Consider the following 24054-nt stretch of genomic DNA (forward strand, 5'->3'; position numbering starts at 1 on the left):
AAGGATATTGTCCATTGTTTCCGAAGGTACCTCTTTGGAGGTACTTTTTCCTAGTGAGACCTCATCCTGGGTATGAGGTTTTAATTTTTCCTCGTAAGACCTGATGAGTTGAGTAGCAGATGGAATTTGGACTTAGCATTTCAAATGTCCAATGTACTAAATTCGAAGACAAGAATTGAAACTTTTTCATTATGGATGATGGGAATCAAACTAACAACTTTCACATCAGCAGGTCAAGCACTCAAATGATTAGTCCTCAGAACTGAGATAGTTGGTTCATTAGAATGTAACATGTTTGGTAGGGCTGTTACGATTCACTCACGTATTCCGTGAATCAAACCGTATCCCTTCATGAATTGAATTTGTTATTCGTGGTGACTAGAAGCGAATATTTACACACAAAAATTAAAAGAGAGTTTTTTTACTTAAAGTCCTCTGTTATTTATCAAAGCAAGATGCAAAATGTAATATATAAAAGTCATGCAGTAGTCTGTTATGTGGGTCATCTACAACTCCACCTCGGTTAAATGGCTGATTGTCCTTAACACTGATCAATTATGTGGACCCCAAAGGCAGCGTTGTTGCAAGCGATCACTGATATTTTTTTGCAACCATGGTTATGCAGTCATGTGTACTTACAAACCCTAAACCTAAAAATATGCGTAAGAATTTATTATATGCATACATAGATTTCTTCAAAGACAACACTCTTATATATTTTATTTGACAGTAATGTAGTCATTGGTCATTGTCACCAGGTCACATTTGTGTAAACATGATAAAAGATAACCATTTGGTAAGGTACATCATACCTAGCAGCTTCAAAAACAAATCACTGAGCAACATCAGCAACCAAATTCCATCAAAACCTTCTTTAAGTTAACAGCAGTTTAAATGAGGTTGCTTACTAATGAATATGTCTAGCTTGGATATGTCAGGCTTAGAATGTCCATTGAATATAAGGTGTGTTGATCGGTTAATGAGCATAAACATCTATGCAAAGACTTTTTCTGTTGTTTGATTTGCAAAGATTTCAACAATTTCTTTTGGACTAACAACTTGTTTATTACAATTGAGGAAACATTTCTGTGTAGATTCTAACACCTTTATCAAGCAAGTGATAAAGCTAACTGCTAAGAATCAACACTGAAACATCACCTCAACTGTAATTAAGAAGTTTTATGTCCATAAGATTTTGTCCTTGTTCATCACACCAACTTCTAAAGCCACTTAGAGAAGTTGCAAAGATTTGCAAAAATATGTATTCCTATTGACCACATGGGGGTTCTGGCTTAGAACAGATCTCCAGCAACCTATGCTTGTCATAATATGAGTTGATATTGAGTTGATTTGATAATTGCATGTCATTGTACCGTATGATTATTCACATGACACCACCAAGTTTCCACCCTTGTCAAACTAGGGTGGCTCCATCATAGCTCCACCAGTGGCTATTACGAGTTATGTCCCTTCCATGTCCCTCCTATTGACCAATCATATTAACTTGCATTTGGCAGCACCCAGTCAAGACAATCTGACTGATAATCAACATGATCAAGATCTAAATTAGGGAAGAGAATTTATGGATGTGAACTTCTTTATTATGAGGAACACAACATTTCAGGGTATATGCTTACTCCTTCATCAGGTGAATGAATGCTATGAGGCACAGAGCATATATATATATATGTACCTGTAGGAACAACAATGTTGTGTTCCCCATAATATAGAAGTTGACATCCATAAATTCTCTTCCTTATGTGTATCACTTCTAAATGCCTTTCAAAGACTTGAAGATCTAAATTGTAATAAAACGGGTCTTACCACGCAAATATCAAATTACTCGAGCACCTTGAGATTAAAAACATGAAAAGATTTGGAAAATATCAGTCAAAGCCGAGTTGACAGAACACATGCTTTGCAAATCCTGCAATCAACCAATATCTGCATGACAGTTTTTTAATCTGATCTCGATATTGTTATGCATTTTGACTGGATTTATTGTCCACAGATTCATTAGTCCAGCCAAATTTTAACTCCGAAATTCCAACCTAGTTTGGTATGGGTGAAAACTGGACATTTATATTAAGTCTCTGGAAGATGTCATATTGCTGAACAATTGCTGAGTGTAGCATTAAACAACAACTGTGAGGGGTGGCAGGAACAAAATGCTTAGTTGCTACCAAGTTCATTATCTCACCAGCCTGCTATTCTCACAGGGACAAGATGAGTTAAACATAAGATCATTCAAATCTTTCTGTGGCACTATACTCTAGCTAAGGTGGCCATGGCATGCCAGGGAGCAAGGGTTCCCATGAATACCAAGTATATCTTCTTGGAGCGTGGTTACACATGCAATGTACAAATAAGTTATACAAACAGACTATTACCGATCTAAGATTGAAATTGAAAAATGTTGAAATAAACTTACGTTAGTACAAGATTCTGTCCGTTCTATGCCTAAAATAAGCTGTTTTTCGTGTACCATTCATAGAAGTGAGGTGGGATTGTGTGTATCCTGATCCATGCAGTGGACGGTACAGCTCAGTCATCACAAAGTAGAGCCTCACTCTCATATACATTATTACCCACAATCACTGCATATGCCAATGTGAAGCATTTACCTTTATTGTGATATACACCAGTCAGAACAATTGAAGAAAATAAAGGGATAACGACAGACGGAGCCAAACTAAAGCTGGCCCACACATATAACACCTTGACATCCATCTGTCATCCCTTTGTGCAGCCCACTCATTAGCTGGTATTGTTGTCCATATGTCATACTCTCTCCATGGTAACATACAGCCTGAATCACAGAGATCACTGTCCACAACTAGTGTAGGTCACTTCAATTCAGAATTATTTTGTCTGTAATTCACATAACAGCCACTTCAAATTTTCCAAATTCTATTCCAACATTAAGTCAGTTATCCATACAAATTATCAAAAGCAAAATTGGTCATATTTAAACATGAAAAGATGTGTGAAGTATCTTTAATCAAAGTAACATGGAAATCTGTCTGCAACCTGAACCAAATGTTATAGGCATATTTTACTGTTATGTCAATGTTGCATTTAAGTTTGAATAGCACATTAAGCTGAGCGATGTAACCAGCCATACACACAGAATCAATACACAGCTGACTGAGCTATATATAACCAGGTGTATATAGCATGTGTCAATATTGATCACAACTGGGATCAATATCTGTGACATCTACCTAATATACCTAATGTAAAGCAAAGCTGTGATTGTATGAACAGATATATTGCATCATGATCCTGGTACAACAATGAGAAACAACAGTGTCACTTTCTACTGATATACAACACTCAGTGGTCACACTCACATGGCAAAAGGCTAATCAATCATTGGGCCACTGTTTGGGATATATACCAAATGAGAAAAAAATTCATTGCAATGTTATTTGTTAGAAGTACCCCTACATCTCTTACTAGTATCATTAACTGTTCAGAGTGTTCAGTGGTCCATGGGTTGTAGTGATTTACACATTCCTGACCAGCAATTTTTACTCTTGCATATTCAATTTCAATGGTTGATCTACAGCAGATTGATAAACATATAGAGGTGTACCGGTAAGTTTCTCTTTCACCCAAGGTTCACAAAAGCAACCCCAAGGAACATGATACTATCTTGACATAAGATTTTTGGTTAATGGAGTTACAGGATTTAAGTATATTTAAAGCCATATGGTTTACATTACAAGGAACAATGCATCAATGCATCGATGCATCATTCCCTATCTTTTGTCAGTAACGCAATATCAGAATGAATTGGAACACTGTCTAAAAAACAATCTGGGTAAAACACTGCTGAACCGTTACTCTGGTTTTCATTGGAATATTTTACTGTAATTAGAAATTTGTTGTAATAAGACAAGGGTTTTGGTTTAGCTATACAAATAAGTTGACAAATCTCACTTGTATTTGGTCTTATTATAACCTGAAATGATCCTAAGAACATGACAAGACACCAATAGCCCGATCAACACACTGCCTACAATCTATCCCCTGGCTGTCCCTTCCTCAAGTAGACTGAATAATATATGACCCTCACCATGCTTACTGCAGGTACAGGATGTCAGGAATGACTAATTATACTAACTATATGTGGCATAGCAATTTAACATCATTAAATCTGCTCCATAATTAATAGCCCGCTTTTCATTTACAGACAATAATTGGCATAACATTTAAAATGGTCAGCTTCAGTCAGTTGCACTGAGTATGAGGCTATTTCAGCTATTTAAGTACACATCATTCTAACCTTATTGTTAACAGCAGTGACATCTAAACACATGATGGTCACGTATGTCAAGACTCCTTGATTGCAAGTCTTGAGATGGTAGAATAAAGAACATCTAGTTTACATATTTCACATGAATTCCATCACACAGAAAACTGCGTTGTTGTTTTGGTATGATAATCCAATTCCTTGAGAGGCAGAGAGTGCCAATATCTCTGCTTGAAACTGGCTACCAAAATCAATACCTTCCTATCCAAAATGGAGAACATCCATCACAGATCTCAAGAAGAAGAGAGAGTAATACTGCCCTGAAATGGACAAGCAACTCACCAGAACACACAGTGAAAGACCAAAGACCCTTTTCCCTGGTAGATGGGGAAGGGTTAGCTGGACACTAGAACTTGGATAGGAGGGTAGAATGAGAATTACACACACATAGACATGTTGATTCCAGTTCACTCCTTCCTCAACATGAATCCATTACAGATGCAGCAGTCTTCACGATCAATACCGCACAGCATTGTGGGAGAGCCCGTCTCATTACCACTGCAGCTGCTAGGCTACGGAGCTAGAGTGAAGTTATTATGTTAATAATTGAGCGGTATCTCTCGAACACATGAAAGAACCTCAAATGTAGGACTGATGGGCACACAAATTGATAAGTCACTGGGAACACCAGCTCAAAAGTGTTTGGCTTTCTCAAGATAAGAGTTTTACACTCAGTTAACATTCAAACATGGTGGTTAGTTTCAATCAATGATCAAAAACGATGTAAATTAGCAGCTACTAGCCTGGCCTCACTGTATGTGTGACATATTATAAAGGAAACTGTTCCAGGCTTCTACTAGCCAGGCCTAGCTGTATGTGTGACATATTATAAAGGAAACTGTTCCGGGCTGCTACTAGCCTGGCCTAGCTGTATGTGTGACATTTTATAAAGGAAACTGTTCCAGGCTTCTACTAGCCTGGCCTAGCTGTATGTGTGACATATAATAAGGAAACTGTTCCAGGCTGCTACTAGCCTGGCCTAGCTATATGTGTGACATATTATAAAGGAAACTGTTCCAGGCTTCTACTAGCCAGGCCTAGCTGTATACGTGACATATAATAAGGAAACTGTTCCGGGCTGCTACTAGCCTGGCCTAGCTGTATGTGTGACATATTATAAAGGAAACTGTTCCGGGCTGCTACTAGCCTGGCCTAGCTGTATGTGTGACATATTATACAGGAAACTGTTCCGGGCTGCTACTAGCCTGGCCTAGCTATATGTGTGACATATTATAAAGGAAACTGTTCCAGGCTTCTACTAGCCTGGCCTAGCTGTATACGTGACATATAATAAGGAAACTGTTCCGGGCTGCTACTAGCCTGGCCTAGCTGTATGTGTGACATATTATACAGGAAACTGTTCCGGGCTGCTATTAGCCTGGCCTAGCTGTATGTGTGACATATTATAAAGGAAACTGTTCCAGGCTGCTACTAGCCTGGCCTAGCTGTATGTGTGACATATTATAAAGGAAACTGTTCCAGGCTGCTACTTGCCTGGCCTCGCTGTATGTGTGACATATTATAAAGGAAACTGTTCCAGGCTGGTACCAGCCTGGCCTCACTGTATGTGTGACATATTATAAAGGAAACTGTTCCGGGCTGCTACTAGCCTGGCCTCACTGTATGTGTGACATATTATAAAGGAAACTGTTCCAGGCTGCTACTAGCCAGGCCTAGCTGTATGTGTGACATATTATAAAGGAAACTGTTCCGGGCTGCTACTAGCCTGGCCTAGCTGTATGTGTGACATATTATAAAGGAAACTGTTCCGGGCTGCTACTAGCCTGGCCTCGCTGTATGTGTGACATATTATAAAGGAAACTGTTCCAGGCTGCTACTAGCCTGGCCTCGCCGTATGTGTGACATATTATAAAGGAAACTGTTCCGGGCTGCTACTAGCCTGGCCTCGCTGTATGTGTGACATATTATACAGGAAACTGTTCCTGACTGCTACTAGCCTGGCCTCGCCGTATGTGTGACATATTATAAAGGAAACTGTTCCAGGCTGCTACTAGCCTGGCCTAGCTGTATGTGTGACATATTATAAAGGAAACTGTTCCAGGCTTCTACTAGCCAGGCCTAGCTGTATGTGTGACATATTATAAAGGAAACTGTTCCAGGCTGCTACTAGCCTGGCCTAGCTGTATGTGTGACATATTATAAAGGAAACTGTTCCAGGCTGCTACTAGCCAGACCTAGCTGTATGTGTGACATATTATAAAGGAAACTGTTCCGGGCTGCTACTAGCCTGGCCTAGCTGTATGTGTGACATATTATACAGGAAACTGTTCCGGGCTGCTACTAGCCTGGCCTAGCTGTATGTGTGACATATTATAAAGGAAACTTTTCCGGGCTGCTACTAGCCTGGCCTAGCTGTATGTGTGACATATTATACAGGAAACTGTTCCGGGCTGCTACTAGCCTGGCCTAGCTGTATGTGTGACATATTATAAAGGAAACTGTTCCGGGCTGCTACTAGCCTGGCCTAGCTGTATGTGTGACATATTATAAAGGAAACTGTTACGGACTGCTACTAGCCTAGCCTCACTGTATGTGTGACGTATTATACAGGAAACTGTTCCAGGCTGCTACTAGACTGGCCTCACTGTATGTGTGACATATTATACAGGAAACTGTTCCAGGCTGGTACTAGCCTGGCCTAGCTGTATGTGTGACATATTATAAAGGAAACTGTTCCAGGCTGGTACTAGCCTGGCCTCACTGTATGTGTGACATATTATAACGGAAACTGTTCCAGGCTGCTACTAGACTGGCCTCACTGTATGTGTGACATATTATAACGGAAACTGTTCCAGGCTGCTACTAGCTAGGCCTAGCTGTATGTGTGACATATTATAAAGGAAACTGTTCCGGGCTGCTACTAGCTAGGCCTAGCTGTATGTGTGACATATTATAAAGGAAACTGTTCCGGGCTGCTACTAGCCTGGCCTAGCTGTATGTGTGACATATTATAAAGGAAACTGTTCCGGGCTGCTACTAGGCTGGCCTAGCTGTATGTGTGACATATTATACAGGAAACTGTTACGGACTGCTACTAGCCTAGCCTCACTGTATGTGTGACATATTATAAAGGAAACTGTTCCAGGCTGGTACTAGCCTGGCCTAGCTGTATGTGTGACATATTATAAAGGAAACTGTTCCGGACTGCTACTAGCCTAGCCTCACTGTATGTGTGACATATTATACAGGAAACTGTTCCGGGCTGCTACTAGCCTGGCCTCGCTGTATGTGTGACGTATTACAAAGGAAATTGTTTCGGGCTTATGTACTGCTAAAACATGTCAGGAGTTCAACCAATTCCTCGAATTGGCAAAGCACAAATTAACCTGAAGCAGGTGCAGTAGACTGCTGGACAGCACATTCTGCTAAGGAAGAAGAAGTATCAAGCTATTCAACTGAAACTTGATGCCTTGACAAGTTTGAAAAGGCATGAAATTGATATAATGCACAATGCCATCGGTGCTTCTCACCTGCTTAAAATCTGAATGTCTAATTGTACACATCTGAATAGTTTGACTTTACTCTTATATAGGATATCATAACGAAAATAATTAAAATAAACTGTGATTTACGCTCATGTTGGCAATGTAATAAAACATGTATATATACATATATACAAATAAACATCTGCAATTGATACAACGAACATTTATCCTTGTCCATATAACATAATATGTAAAACATGTCAAATGTATCAAGTGCTTCCCGCTACAACAATTTGGGATCATACTAATGTTGACTTGTGAGTTTCCTATTTTGCAATGACCGTCAATTTTTATTTTACGACACCTTCTACCCCAGCTCATTTCATGGTCAGGATGACCTTCCATATCTGTCTGTCCCTTTTATATTACTACAATCTGACACATCATTCACTGTCACATAAGCTAATCATTTGTACTTTAATTGATTTAAAGAAGTAAGAATAATTTTTTTAATTTTTTTATTTTGGGGGGGGGGGGGGGAGAGGGTTGTTCAAACTAGCATGTAACCAAATAAAAAGTCGTGTACAATCAACCTGGGAAAGGGCCAACCGAAATAAATGTATTCCTTGATGAGTAAAATAGTGGAATGCAGAATTTAACTACTGTTGCATTTGGAATATTTGAGGATTTTTACTCTTTTTTAAAAAAATAGAAATTAAAATAAAAAGTGCAGCGGACTTTGTGATGATGCGGGCAGTGCCTGAAAACCAAGATTATTTTCTTTTTTAGCTTCAAATAATTATTTCTGTTATGTCTCCTGCTAGTAACATAGACCCTCAATAAAAAAATTATTAATATAAATAAATTACAGTATTTGGGGAACCTGGATGGATGTCAGCATTTGGGGAACTTGGATGGATGCCATTATTTGGGGAACCTGGATTGATGTCAGTATTTGGGGAACCAGGATGGATGTCAGTAGTTTTGGAACCTGGATGGATGTCAGTGTTTAGTTAACCTGGATGGATGTCAGTATTTGGGGAATCTGAATGGATGTCAGTGTTTGGGGAACCTGGATGGATGTCAGTATTTGGGGAACCTGGATGGATGTCAGTTTTGGGGGAACTTGGATGGATGTCAGTAGTTTTGGAACCTGGATGGATGTCAGTAGTTTTGGAACCTGTATGGATGTCAGTAATTGGGGAATCTGGATGGATGTCAGTAGTTTTGGAACCTGGATGGATGTCAGTGTTTGGGGAATCTGGATGGATGTCAGCATTGGGGGAACCTGGATGGATGTCAGCATTGGGGGAACCTGGATGGATGTCAGTGTTTGGGGAACCTGGATGGATGTCAGTATTTTTGGAATCTGGATGGATGTCAGTAGTTTTGGAACCTGTATGGCTGTCAGTATTTGGGGAATCTGGATGGATGTCAGTATTTGGGGAATCTGTATGGATGTCAGCATTGGGGGAACCTGGATGGATGTCAGCATTGGGTGAACCTGGATGGATGTCAGTATTTGGGGAATCTGGATTGATGTCAGTATTTTTGGAATCTGGATGGATGTCAGTAGTTTTGGAACCTGTATGACTGTCAGTATTTGGGGAACCTGGATGGATGTCAGTATTTGGGGAATCTGGATAGATGTCAGTATTTTTGGAACCTGGATGGATGTCAGTATTTTGGGAATCTGGATGGATGTCAGTATTTGGGGAACCTGTATGGATGTCAGTATTTGGGGGAACCAGGATGGATGTCAGCATTGGAGGAACCTGGATTGATGTCAGCAATAGGGGAACTTGGATGGATGTCAGTAGTTTTGGAACCTGGATGGATGTCAGCATTGGGGGAACCAGGATGGATGTCAGCATTGGGGCAACCTGGATGGATGTCTGTTTTGGGAATCTGTATGGATGTCAGCATTGGGGGAACCTGGATGGATGTCAGTGTTTGGGGGACCTGGATGGATGTCAGTAGTTTTGGAACCTGTATAGATGTCAGCATTGGGGGAACCTGGATTGATGTCGGCATTGGGGGAACATGGATGGATGTCAGTTTTTGGGGAACCTGGATGGATGTCAGTAGTTTTGGAACCTGTATAGATGTCAGCATTGGGGGAACCTGTATAGATGTCAGCATTGGGGGAACCTGGATTGATGTCAGCATTGGGGGAACATGGATGGATGTAAGTGTTTGGGGGACCTGGATGGATGTCAGTAGTTTTGGAACCTGTATAGATGTCAGCATTGGGGGAACCTGGATTGATGTCAGCATTGGGGGAACCTGGATGGATGTCAGTTTTTGGGGAACCTGGATGGATGTCAGCATTAGGAGAACTTGGATGGATGTCACTAGTTTTGGAACCTGTATGGATGTCAGCATTGGGGGACCCTGGATGGATGTCAGCATTGGGGGACCCTGGATGGATGTCAGCATTGGGAGAACCTGGATGTGTGTCAGTGTTTGGGGAACCTGGATGGATGTCAGTATTTGGGGAACCTGGATGGATGTCAGTGTTTGGGGAACCTGGATGGATGTCAGTATTTGGGGAACCTGGATGGATGTCAGTATTTGGGGAACCTGGATGGATGTCAGTATTTTTGGAACCTGGATGGATGTCAGTGTTTGGGGAACCTGGATGGATGTCAGTATTTGGGGAACCTGGATGGATGTCAGTGTTTGGGGAACCTGGATTGATGTCAGCAATAGGGGTACTTGGATGGATGTCAGTATTTGGGGAACCTGTATGGATGTCAGCATTGGGGGAACCTGGATTGATGTCAGCAATAGGGGAACTTGGATGGATGTCAGTAGTTTTGGAACCTGTATGGATGTCAGCATTAGGCGAACTTGGATGGACGTCAGTAGTTTTGGAACCTGTATGGATGTCAGCATTGGGGGAACCTGGATTGATGTCAGCAATAGGGGAACTTGGATGGATGTCAGTAGTTTTGGAACCTGGATTGATGTCAGCAATAGGGGAACTTGGATGGATGTCACTAGTTTTGGAACCTGTATGGATGTCAGCATTGGGGGAACCTGGATGGATGTCAGCATTGGGGGAACCTGGATGGATGTCTGTTTTGGGAACCTGTATGGATGTCAGCATTGGGGGAACTTGGATGGATGTCAGTATTTGGGGAACCTGGATGGATGTCAGTATTTGGGGAACCTGGATGGATGTCAGTATTTGGGAAACCTGGATGGATGTCAGTGTTTGGGGAACCTGGATGGATGTCAGTATTTGGGGAACCTGGATGGATGTAAGCATTTCTTATAAAAAAATATATTCTGTTATTCTCACAATGATGTTGTTAAGATGGAAATGTTCATGTCAGTTGTTTTGTTAAACAAAAATCGGCTTACTGGAAAAAGAATGTCAGTGTTTGATATGTGTACAACCTTGACTCTCATGTTGCATAGATTTATTTCAGTTTTGAGTAGACCGGAAGCAAGTAAGTGTTGTCACAGCTAATCCCTTCTCCACTATATAACAAAGCATTGTGATGTAATTTCATTGCAGCGATATCTACAGTGTAGATATCGCTTGATCTCATCCAAGCCATATCTCCTGAGGGAGCCAGTTTTGGATGATAAATAGAGAATCTCACCCGAGTGTCTTTTGATATCAAATATATCAACATGAGTTGATAAAAGTGGAAAAATTCCGAGGCTTGCCGAGGATTTTTGACACTTTTATCAACGAGTGTTGATATATTTGATATCAAAAGACACAAGGGTGAGATTTTATTTATCATCCAACATCATTCTTCCAACTTTTTCAATTTTTAGACAGTAATTAGCAGTGTTTTCAGTGTAAAAAGTACTGGTAACAGCTTCAGTAGCAGAGCCATTAGTGATGTCATTTGATTGTGATGTCAGTGATGTCACAATGGTCTGCAAAGCATTGTGATGTAATTTCATTGCAGCGATATCTACAGTGTAGATATCGCTTGATCTCACCCAAGCGATATCTCCTGTGGGAGCCAGTTTGGGATGATAAATCTAGTTTTCCAACACATCTAACATCGCTGTAAATCTACAGTGCAATCTGAACCAATTGTTCAAACACTTATGTACTTAACGTTTAATCCATAATAATGGTAATCTTTATTGATAATAAAACATCATGAGTAGACATAAGTAAAAACATGGCAGCACTTCCTGGTTACATCAAAAAGAGCTAAGTTGGATTAAAGGAATAAAAGCCGCATGAAGCTACTCACAATATCCAAGAAGTGAGTAGGCCTGAAGCGAGACTGGCACTTTGTTGTTTTGACAAGAGGACAAACCAAATCGACATGAACTTCAAACGTTACATTATCACACAACTGCAACTGCAATATGTCAGAGAAAGGTGATTGTGAGCAATTAAGTAAAGGACCCAGGCCTAGTTCTAGGGCAGATAACTGTATCCAATGTATCAACCCTGAGACGCAAAGGAAAGTTCAGTGAACACGGTGCAGAAGAAATATGACACGACAGAACTTGGCAGCTAAACCAGAAGGAAGACAAAAGCATCCCTCTAGATACAATGACTACATGGCCAAAAAGTAGTGACAGGATTATGAATAGCTTTCTTGAATTAAACACTAAATAAAATAACATTGAAGCTTTCGTAAATACCAAGACCGGGTGCCACTCACTCAGCTGTTTTTGATAAATGCTGCTGCTGGCTATGCCTGATAAGGTGCATGTACATGTTGTTTTGTAAACCCTACATGTAATACATGTACACTGCACAAAATTTGTCACAGTCGCAAAAACATTTTAATTTGTTATCACATACACATGTTGTGTTCTTAATTTCTTGTGTACACAATCATATTGTTATGGATCTGTAACACTGAGAGGGAGAGATAATACTGTCACAAGATCTGTCTGGCTGTCCATGGCTCGCCATCTTTATTGTGCAAATATCTTGAAGTGACAATACAGTCTCTCTAGGTTTGAGATAACGGGGTTCAAATGTATGTCAATAATAACACTTAAAACAATTTGGCTCAATAATAAAACTTATCTAAGAGCAAGATGAATGCATGACCTGTCACAATCTAAGTCTATATAGCTAGGGCAAAATACATTTTTATGAAACAGTATACAACTTTTGTTCTACCAGTTCTACCTGTTCTATTTTCATAGTTCAAACTTAAAAACAAAATATTCCTATTTTCCTTTTATGACAAATAATTCCATTTAATTTCAGTTATCTATTAACAGTATTTAAACTTTTCACTTTGGAGAAAGGGTTGAAAAGGGAAACATACCTTGAGCCTGGAAAGCTATAGGCTGAAATAGTTCCTGGAGCAGAAGTTCTGCTGAGCAGTGCCATATGTCACAAAGATACCTACTAGTAAACTGTACTGATGATTTGTACCAAGTCTTCAACACACTTGACGAGGGGTGGTGAGCCAAACTATGAAGGATGAATAGTACATCCTTAACAGTTTGCATGTATTAAATACAATACTATCCGTGCATACAGGCTGCATTTGAACCAAATACACAAGCAGGCAGCATATTACTGCATGCATCTAAGTGACTAGGTGACTACGTTGATGAAAACAGACAAGGTTGGTTACCACACTGTCATCAAGTATCTGAAAGGGCTCACTCCAACAGCCATCAATGCAGACACTGTGTCAACTTTAGGGGATGATGTTCCTTCCTTTGCCACTGTCAAGAGATGGGATGTGGAGAGCCTCGAAGATAAGAAACACCACTCAGGAACATGTTGCTAAAATACATGAGATGATTACAGATGATTAACGGAATCACTCGTCACATATCCAATACAGTAGGCATCTCTCATGACAGAGCTGATAACATTCTGAGGAATGTACTGGGCATGACAAAGGTTTCAGCATGCTGGACTCCATAGCTTTTGATTACTGATCAGAAACAGCTAAGGTTCATCATCACTCGTAAGAATTTAAGTAATTTGGAAGCAGAGTGAGCGAATGTGTTGAGCGATTTGTAACCATGGATGACTGTTGGGTTCACCAGTATGGGTTCATGCAGTGGAAACATCTAACATCTCCTCCGATAAAGAAGTCAAAGTCTGTTCCATCATCTGGTAAGGTGATGGCTTCGTTTTAGATTCCAAAGGAAAATACTTTTATTGGATAATCTGTGTGAGAATATTGAGACTAGACAATGAGGAAAACTCACTAAAGGTGCGTTGTTCCACCAGGACAATGCACCTGTGCACAAGTCTGTTGTAACCATGGCTGCCCTGCATGACTGCAGCCTTGAACTCATTGAATATCCTCCCTGTTCCCCAGATTTGGAACCTTCAGATTTCCACCTCTTTCCAAACCTGAAGAAAGACCTGTCTGGCAAGCATTACGCAAGTGATGATGTCGTCATTTCTGCTTTGGAGGATCTTGTGCACCACCAGGAAGAATCCTTCTACACCAGTGGGATCCAGGCACTCCGGCATCATTGGAAGAAGTATGTAGACCACAGAGTGGATTATGTTGATACATAATTATCAACCAACTTCAACAAAGCAGTACCTCATAGTTACGGTCAAAACATCCTCTATACCCATGTCATCTCACACACATTCTCAACGCCGAGGTCCACACAAACACATCCTCTATATCCATGTCATCACACACACATCCTCAATACCCATGTCATCATACACACACATCTTCTATATCCAAGTCATCACACACACATCCTCAATACCCATTTCATCATACACACACATCCCCTTTACCCATGTCACCATACACACACATCCTGTATACCTATGTCACCATACACACACAGCCTCTATACCCATGTCACCATACACACACACATCTTCTATACCAATGTCCACACATACACATCCCCTTTACCCATGTCAATATACACACACATCCCCTATACCCATGTCACCATACACATATCCCCTATACCCATGTTACCATACACATATCCCCTATACCCATGTCACCATACACACACATCCTGTATACCTATGTCACCATACACACACATCCTCTATACCCATGTCACCATACACACACACATCTTCTATACCAATGTCCACACATACACATCCCCTTTACCCATGTCAATATACACACACATCCCCTATACCCATGTCACCATACACATATCCCCTATACCCATGTTACCATACACATATCCCCTTTACCCATGTCACCATACACACACATCCTGTATACCTATGTCACCATACACACACATCCTCTATACCCATGTCACCATACACACACACATCTTCTATACCAATGTCCACACATACACATCCCCTTTACCCATGTCAATATACACACACATCCCCTATACCCATGTCACCATACACATATCCCCTATACCCATGTCACCATACACACACATCCCCTATACCCATGTCACCATACACATATCCCCTATACCCATGTCACCATACACACACATATCCCCTATACCCATGTCACCATACACATATCCCCTATACCCATGTCACCATACACACACATATCCCCTAAACCCATGTCACCATACACATATCCCCTATACCCATGTCACCATACACATTTCCCCTATACCCATGTTACCATACACATATCCCCTATACCCATGTCACCATACACATATCCCCTATACCCATGTCACCATACACACACATCCTCTATACCCATGTCACCATACACATATCCCCTATACCCATGTCACCATACACATATCCCCTATAACCATGTCACCATACACATATCACCACACACATATCCTCTATACCCTTGTCACCATACACATATCCCCTATACCCATCTTACCATACACACATATCCCCTATACCCATGTCACCATACACATATCCCCTATACCCATGTCACCATACACATATCCCCTATACCCATGTCACCATACACATATCCCCTATACCCATGTCACCATACACACACATCCCCTATACCCATGTTACCACACACATATCCCCTATACCCATGTTACCACACATGCACATCCCCTATACCCCGGTCACCATACACACACATCCTCAATACCCCTGTCACCACACACACACACATCCTCTATACCCATGTCACTACACACACACACACACACACACACATCCCCTATAACCCATGTTACCACACACATATCCCCTATACCCATGTTACCACACACACACATCCCCTATACACCTGTCACCATACATACACATCCTCAATACCCATGTCACAATACACACACATTATCTATACCTGTGTCACCATACACACACATCCTCTATACCCATGTCACCACACATACATCCCCTATACCCATGTACCCACACACGCATCGTCTATACCCATGTCACCACATACACACACATCCTCTGTACCCATGTCACCACACACACACACATCCTCTTTACCCATGTCACCACACACACACACATCCTCTATACCCATGACACTACACACACACACACACACACACACATCCTCTTTACCCATGTCACCACACACACACACACATCCTCTATACCCATGTCACAACACACGCACACACATCCTCTGTACCCATGTTACTTCACACATACACACATCTTCTGTACCCATGTCACCACACACACACACATCCTCTGTACCCATGTCACCACACACACACACACAACCTCTATACCCATGTCACCACACACACACACACACACATCCTCTTTACCCATGTCACCACACACACACACACATCCTCTATACCCATGTCACTACACACGCAAACACATCCTCTGTACCCATGTCACCACACACACACACATCCTCTCTACCCATGTCACCACACACACACACATCTTCTGTACCCATGTCACCACACACACACACATCCTCTGTACCCACGTCACCACACACACACACACATCCTCTGTACCCATGTCACCACACACACACACATCCTCTGTACCCATGTCACCACACACACACACATCTTCTGTACCCATGTCACCACACACACACACACACACATCCTCTGTACCCATGTCACCACACACACACACACATCCTCTGTACCCATGTCACCACACACACACACACATCCTCTGTACCCATGTCACCACACACACACACATACTCTGTACCCATGTCACCACACACACACACATCTTCTGTACCCATGTCACCACACTATAATCAAAATGATATTGTGGCAAGGAAACATGACAGGAAGCTTCAAGCAGCATTAAATACAAAACCATGAACATGGTTAGAATTCCTTCAATGTCCAAACTCTACTCCATCTCAACAGGGGATGCCATTTTCATTGATTATACTTGACAATGGTATGCACATTCAAATTGAAAATATGAGTTCATGTGAGGTTTTCATTTGAATGGATGATGGCAATCATTACCACAGCATTAAACCAAGCAGTTTCATCCATATTCTTGCTTTCTGATTTTGTCCTAATCACTCGTTATGAAGCCAGCATGTCTTGATTGCAAGTGGCGCGTGAGGTAGATCGTGAGAGGCTCTGCCTTGTCTGGGAAGCGCTGGCTTTACACCTACCTCTGCCTGCCCATGGAATACGGCTGCGATCAATGGTTGCTATGGCTACTCTGACGCAAGTAGACATAACGGGTTCTGTAGAAAACACGTAGAAAAGCCCCTGTTGTTCAGAGTTCGAGAAAAAGTATGGGCAATAGTGTGATTGATAGGTATATTGCAAAGCAACTCAAATACACAAACATTAAGCATGCATGATTGAACAAGACTTGGATGTATTAATAGACTTGAACAGTAATGATACTACAGCTTATAAACAGATCACAATCAGCTCAAACTAATTAAAATTGCATGGGTCTGGTTTGGGTAATACCATAGATTGTTTATTCTAAGAGGTTCCTAATGGAATAGAAAGGTTGACTTTCACCGAAGCCTGTTGTGTTTCAAAGGGTTTCAATCACAATATTGATTCTTCAGTCCAACTAGAGGTTATGGCGCAGGCTGACACAGAATAATGAGGAACTAAATATTATACCCTGAACTGTATACAACATACACATATGCGCCCAAGTTATGTCAAGTACATGAGTGAGTGAGTGAGTTTGGTTTTACGCCGCTTTTAGCAATATTCCAGCAATATCACGGCGGGGGACACCAGAAATGGGCTTCACATATCGTACCCATGTCGGGAATCGAACCCCGGTCTTCGGGGTGACGAGCGTACGCTTTAACCACTAGGCTACCCGACCGCCCCTCAAGTACATGAGGAGTATGGCGTTGAGGGCAGGTGAAATGGGATTTAACTTTGCGTCCACGATTAGTGCACTTATATAGGGATAGGGATAGGGATGTGCATGTGCATGCGCATGTGCATGCGCATGCGCATGTGCGCCTGTGTGTGTGTGTGTTTAAGATACCATGCTCCAGTTTAACATGAATAATCCACTTAGACACAGTATACTGATTCTGAGCAAACCAAACTTCTTTTAGTCCCTTGATGACCAGACAGGGTAACAATAAGTACCATCTTTTAATATCTTTTGGTATGATGCTGCCAGGGATCAAACCTCGGACCTTCCGCTCTCCGGGCGGACACTCGATCACGGCGGTAGTCCTATGGTGTTGAAGTCAGGCAAGAATGTAATTTATGTGGTGACACAAGGCACTTACGGCAGTCTGTTGATACAAAGTTAAATGATGTATATGTCTTACAATGTATTTAGTGATACAACAAAATTGTCCCTGTGATCAATGGGGATAGACCCAACATGTCAACCTATAACCTGTTACACAAGACACATTTCAAAACAGCATATTTTCTTCAACACAGACCTTCTGGAAAAATATTTTTGTGTAGAAGGGAATGTGTACATACTGACAAAGGGTTTCAATTGTTTTTCTCAACTACTGCTAGCATGTACCACCTTAAATAGCATGTCAACAACGGTTTAAGTGGCATGCCCCATGGTGCCATTATTATGCTATTTCAATAAACATACTGTGTTACAAGTCAACATACTGTCATAGCGACTGATTTATGACATCCATTGTCTGAAGAACATTTGATTGCAAAGGCTCATTACCCTGGAGCCATGACATCTATATGCCTTGAAACACTTAATTGCTGTTATTTATTAGATGCTAATCCTATTTGTTAATCCCCATTTTTGTGTACATCGACAGTCTGCCATCCTGAACAGGATGTGCAAGTATGTCACTGATGATTTACTGTTTGCATTTATATTTATTACTTACTAAATGTCAGGTGACCTTGGCTATATAAGCCTTGGTCCAGAGAGGAGAAAACCCCATCGGCATCTATTCCAAATCTCAAAATTCCCAATTATATATAAGCAACCCCTAAAGCCCCCTCTTAGGCTTGCACAGGCCACCTTCGCCCCTTTCGGAAACACATTAAATGGCCTGGCCGGGCCCGTGTGCGAAATACGCATCAGTCGGAAAGCGCACGTTAAATCTCCAAAGTAAGTAAGTAAGTAAGGAGAAAAGAAAAAAAGAAAGGTCTTACCCTTAGCCTAGCTAGGGTTAGGCTGGGTGCTCCGGGGCACCTAGACAACAACAACTACCACTATGTGCTGACCAGGCACATAGTGTCTTTTGTATGTATATATCAACATGTATAAAGTAGAACTGTATATACCGCAAGCCATCGTCTCCAAGTTGTCACTTCCTACAGGAACCATACGTCGGCCCTTTGCATATACGAGTATGCAAAATGTTCATTATTCAACGTCGGACCGACATGCCTTGTTAATTTGGTGGAGCTATCGGGTATGACAGACTTCTTAGTCTGTCCTTTCCTGTACCTCTTTGCAGCATGGCATATGGTTCACAAAACTGTAGGAAGTGACAGTCTCTTATTAAAAGGATATACTACCTTCCTGGAGGCCAATCACCAAGAACGAAGAAATGGCCTTTAACAAGATTGAAGAAAGAACAAGAACCTCTCCGATCAAGAACAAGTTCTCCGATCCCAAACCTTCCCTGCTCGAATATCTTAGCAACACTGCTAAGACTTCCCCTTCAAGATGTCGTTCCTGCACATGACCTAAGAAAGGAAGTATACACCCCTATCCCACAGAGACCCGACCACAGCCATCTTCATGCAGACCCTGCACAATACAGAAACCGCCTCACGGGCACCTACAAGATGGACACTGTGTACAAGATATCTCATTGGGACTTACTAATTTGTGTTTACTTACATGGACTCAATCAAGGATATATATTGTGTGACTGTTGAATAGTGCAACCAGGTATGTTTAATCAAAGCCAGTATAGTAATGCCAAAATGTGTCTTTCCAAAATTCAGTTTTGTATGTGTGCAATATACTCCAAATTACATCTTTAGTCAGCTAGATCTTTGAAGTTATTGTGTAGGGAATCTTTGAAATGTCTCCAGGCCACGCCAGACATATAGTTGCAGCTAGGGCCCAGACAAACCTAAGCTGTAGGGTTATCGAGTCACACCTCTAAGCTCGACTCGTAATTTCAAAAATCTAAACGACAAAATTTGTCATTTGTTACAAGTAATTAATGTGCACAGTTTGGTACAAAACTGAATGTATTGTCTAGGACTTTGAATTCAGATTAGGGGTATTCTTGGGTGAGCCACCCCTACACATATGTTTATTGTATGTCAGTATTAAGTAATTAACAGCACAGCAGTATTCAGCATTTCAGAGTTTTGATGTCGGAATTAAGGATTTTAATTTTTTTTTCTTGGGCATCGCACCCACAATATCTGGGCAAGCTCCGTCAAAGACACGGGAAGAGCACTCATTGTACTTAAAAGGGCAATAGTACCCACAAGTACCGTTTGAGTCACGCGGTAAAGCTAGACTCCTGGTTTCAAATTTCTTTATGCGAAATATTTGCTGAGATGTTTAATTTGTACTTTTTATGACATTACTCATTATCATTATTCGGTACTGAGTCGCACCGCCAAGCCAGACTCCTGAATTCAAAGAACCTTCAGTGATATATTTATTGAATCTGTGAAAAGCAGTAATTACCTTGTAGTGAAATTGCACATTACAAAGATCACTTGGTTAGTTTTCAAACTGGCACTAATTCAAATTGGCTAGATGATCACTTTCATACCGTCATTGCATAGATATATTTGTTGCATAAGGATTTCATATAACTGATTTTGATCACATTTGCATGGTTGTTTTCCTTGGTGAAAAAGTTCACACACATCAATTTGGACTCATGAAAGCTTGGGGTCCAAGCTTCACGTAACGGAGGGAAGTTGTCATAGCGACTGATTTACGACATTCATTGTCTGAAGAACATTTGATTGCAAAGGCTCATTACCCTGGAGCCATGACATCTATATGCCTTGAAACACTTAATTGCTGTTATTTATTAGATGCTAATCCTATTTGTTAATCCCCATTTTTGTGTACATCGACAGTCTGCCATCCTGAACAGGATGTGCAAGTATGTCACTGATGATTTACTGTTTACATTTATATTTATTACTTACTAAATGTCAGGTGACCTTGGTCCAGAGAGGAGAAAAGAAAAAAAGAAAGGTCTTACCCTTAGCCTAGCTAGGGTTAGGCTGGGTGCTCCTGGGCACCTAGACAACAACCACTACCACTATGTGCTGACCAGGCACATAGTGTCTTTTGTATGTATATATCAACGTGTATAAAGTAGAACTGTATATACCGCAAGCCATCGTCTCCAAGTTGTCACTTCCTACAGGAACCATACGTCGGCCCCTTGCATATACGAGTATGCAAATTATTCATTAATCAACGTCGGACCGCCACGCGTTGTTAATACACCCTGTGATACAACATGTCAACATACACCCTGTGTAAAAACATGTCAACATACACCCTGTGATACAACATGTCAACATACACCCTGTGTAAAAACATGTCAACATACACCCTGGGTAAAAACATGTCAACATACACCCTGTGTAAAAACATGTCAACATACACCCTGGGTAAAAACATGTCAACATACACCCTGTGTAAAAACATGTCAACATACACCCTGTGTAAAAACATGTCAACATACACCATGTGTTACAACATGTCAACATACACCCTGTGTAAAAACATGTCAACATACACCCTGTGATACAACATGTCAACATACACCTTGTGATACAACATGTCAACATACACCCTGTGTATAAACATGTCAACATACACCCTGTGTATAAACATGTCAACATACACCCTGTGATACAACATGTCAACATACACCCTGTGTAAAAACATGTCAACATACACCCTGTGATACATTTCAACATACAACCTGTGTAAAAACATGTCAACATACACCCTGTGTAAAAACATGTCAACATACCCCCGTGTAAAAACATGTCAAAATACACCCTGTGATACAACATGTCAACATACACCTTGTGATACAACATGTCAACATACACCCTGTGTAAAAACATGTCAACATACACCCTGTGTAAAATCATGTCAACATACACCCTGTGTAAAAACATGTCAATATACACCCTGTGTTACAACATGTCAATATACACCCTCTGATAAAACATGTCAACATACACCCTGTGATACAACATGTCAACATACACCATGTGTTACAACATGTCAACATACACCCTGTGTAAAAACATGTCAACATACATCCTGTGTAAAAACATGTCAATATGTTCACATACATCCTGGGATACATGAAGCAATACCTGTATGTCCACATACACTTTGGGATCCATGAATCAATATGTTCACATACATCCTATGATGCATGAAGCAATACCTGTATGTCCACATACACTCTGGGATACATGAAGCAATACCGGCATGTCCACATACACCCTGGGATACATGAAGCAATACTGGTATGTCTACATACACTCTGGGATACATGAAGCAATACCGGTATGTCCACATACACCTTGGGATACATGAAGCAATAGCAGTATGTCCACATACACCCTGGGATACAGGAAGCAATATGTCCACATACACGTTGGATACATGAAGCAATATGTTCACATACATCCTGGGATACATGAAGCAATACCGGTATGTCCACATACACCCTGGGATACATGAAGCAATACCAGCATGTCTACATACACCCTGGGATACATGAAGCAATATGTCCACATACACCCTGGGATACATGAGGCAATACCGGTATGTCCACATACATCCTGTGATAAATGAAGCAATACCGGCATGTCTACATACATCTTGGGATACATGAAGCAATACAGGCATGTCCACATACACTCTGGGATACATGAAGCAATACTGGCATGTCCACATACACCCTGGGATACATGAAGCAATACTGGCATGTCCACATACACCCTGGAATACCTGAGGCAATACCGGCATGTCCACATACACCCTGGGATACATGAAGCAATACCGGCATGTCTACATACACCCTGGGATACATGAAGCAATACCGGTATGTCTACATACACCCTGGGATACATGAAGCAATACCGGCATGTCTACATACACCCTGGGATACATGAAGCAATACCGGTATGTCTAAATACACCCTTGGTTACATGAAGCAATGCCGGTATGTCTAAATACACTCTGGGTTACATGAAGCAATACCGGTTTGTCCACATACACCCTTGGTTACATGGAGCAATACCGGTATGTCTAAATACACTCTGGGTTACATGAAGCAATACCGGTTTGTCCACATACACCCTTGGTTACATGAAGCAATACCGGTATGTCTAAATACACCCTTGGTTACATGAAGCAATACCGGTATATCTAAATACACTCTGGGTTACATGAAGCAATACCGGCATGTCTACATACACCCTGGGATACATGAAGCAATACCGGCATGTCTACATACACCCTGGGATACATGAAGCAATACCGGTATGTCTACATACACCCTTGGTTACATGAAGCAATACCGGCATGTCTACATACACCCTGGGATACATGAAGCAATACCGGTATGTCTACATACACCCTTGGGTGAAGCAATACTGGCATGTCTACATACACCCTGGGATACATGAGGCAATACCGGTATGTCTACATACACCCTGGGATACATGAAGCAATACCGGCATGTCTACATACACTCTGGGTTACATGAAGCAATACCGGTTTGTCTACATACACCCTGGGATCCATGAATCAATATGTTCACATACATCCTATGATGCATGAAGCAATACCTGTATGTCTACATACACCCTGGGATACATGAAGCAATACCGGCATGTCTACATACACCCTGGGATACATGAAGCAATACCCGTATGTCTACATACACCCTTGGTTACATGAAGCAATACCGGTATGTCTACATACACCCTGGGATACATGAAGCAATACCGGCA

General features: G+C 41.2%; 2 protein-coding genes across 5 annotated transcripts in view; both read right to left on the minus strand.

Annotated features, from left to right (window-relative positions):
• Positions 1-24054, minus strand: part of LOC139475817 (synaptotagmin-1-like) — a 147175-nt gene that overhangs the window by 68856 nt on the left and 54265 nt on the right. For 2 of the 4 annotated variants that reach the window (XM_071259020.1, XM_071259017.1), the window contains exon 1: positions 4601-4776. The exons of the other annotated variants lie outside the window; for them this stretch is intronic. The gene's annotated coding sequence lies outside the window, so the exon portion shown is untranslated. Of the gene's footprint in view, positions 1-4600; positions 4777-24054 lie in introns of those variants that run through there. 4 annotated transcript variants of the gene reach the window in all.
• On the minus strand, positions 9632-10876 carry LOC139475412 (uncharacterized). The gene has a single exon (XM_071258629.1). The coding sequence runs from the start codon at positions 10874-10876 to the stop codon at positions 9632-9634; it is 1245 nt and encodes a 414-aa protein (XP_071114730.1).

This window comes from Haliotis cracherodii, unplaced genomic scaffold, assembly GCF_022045235.1.
Source record: "Haliotis cracherodii isolate W230 unplaced genomic scaffold, xgHalCrac1.p SCAF_3, whole genome shotgun sequence".
Lineage (NCBI taxonomy): Eukaryota > Metazoa > Mollusca > Gastropoda > Lepetellida > Haliotidae > Haliotis > Haliotis cracherodii.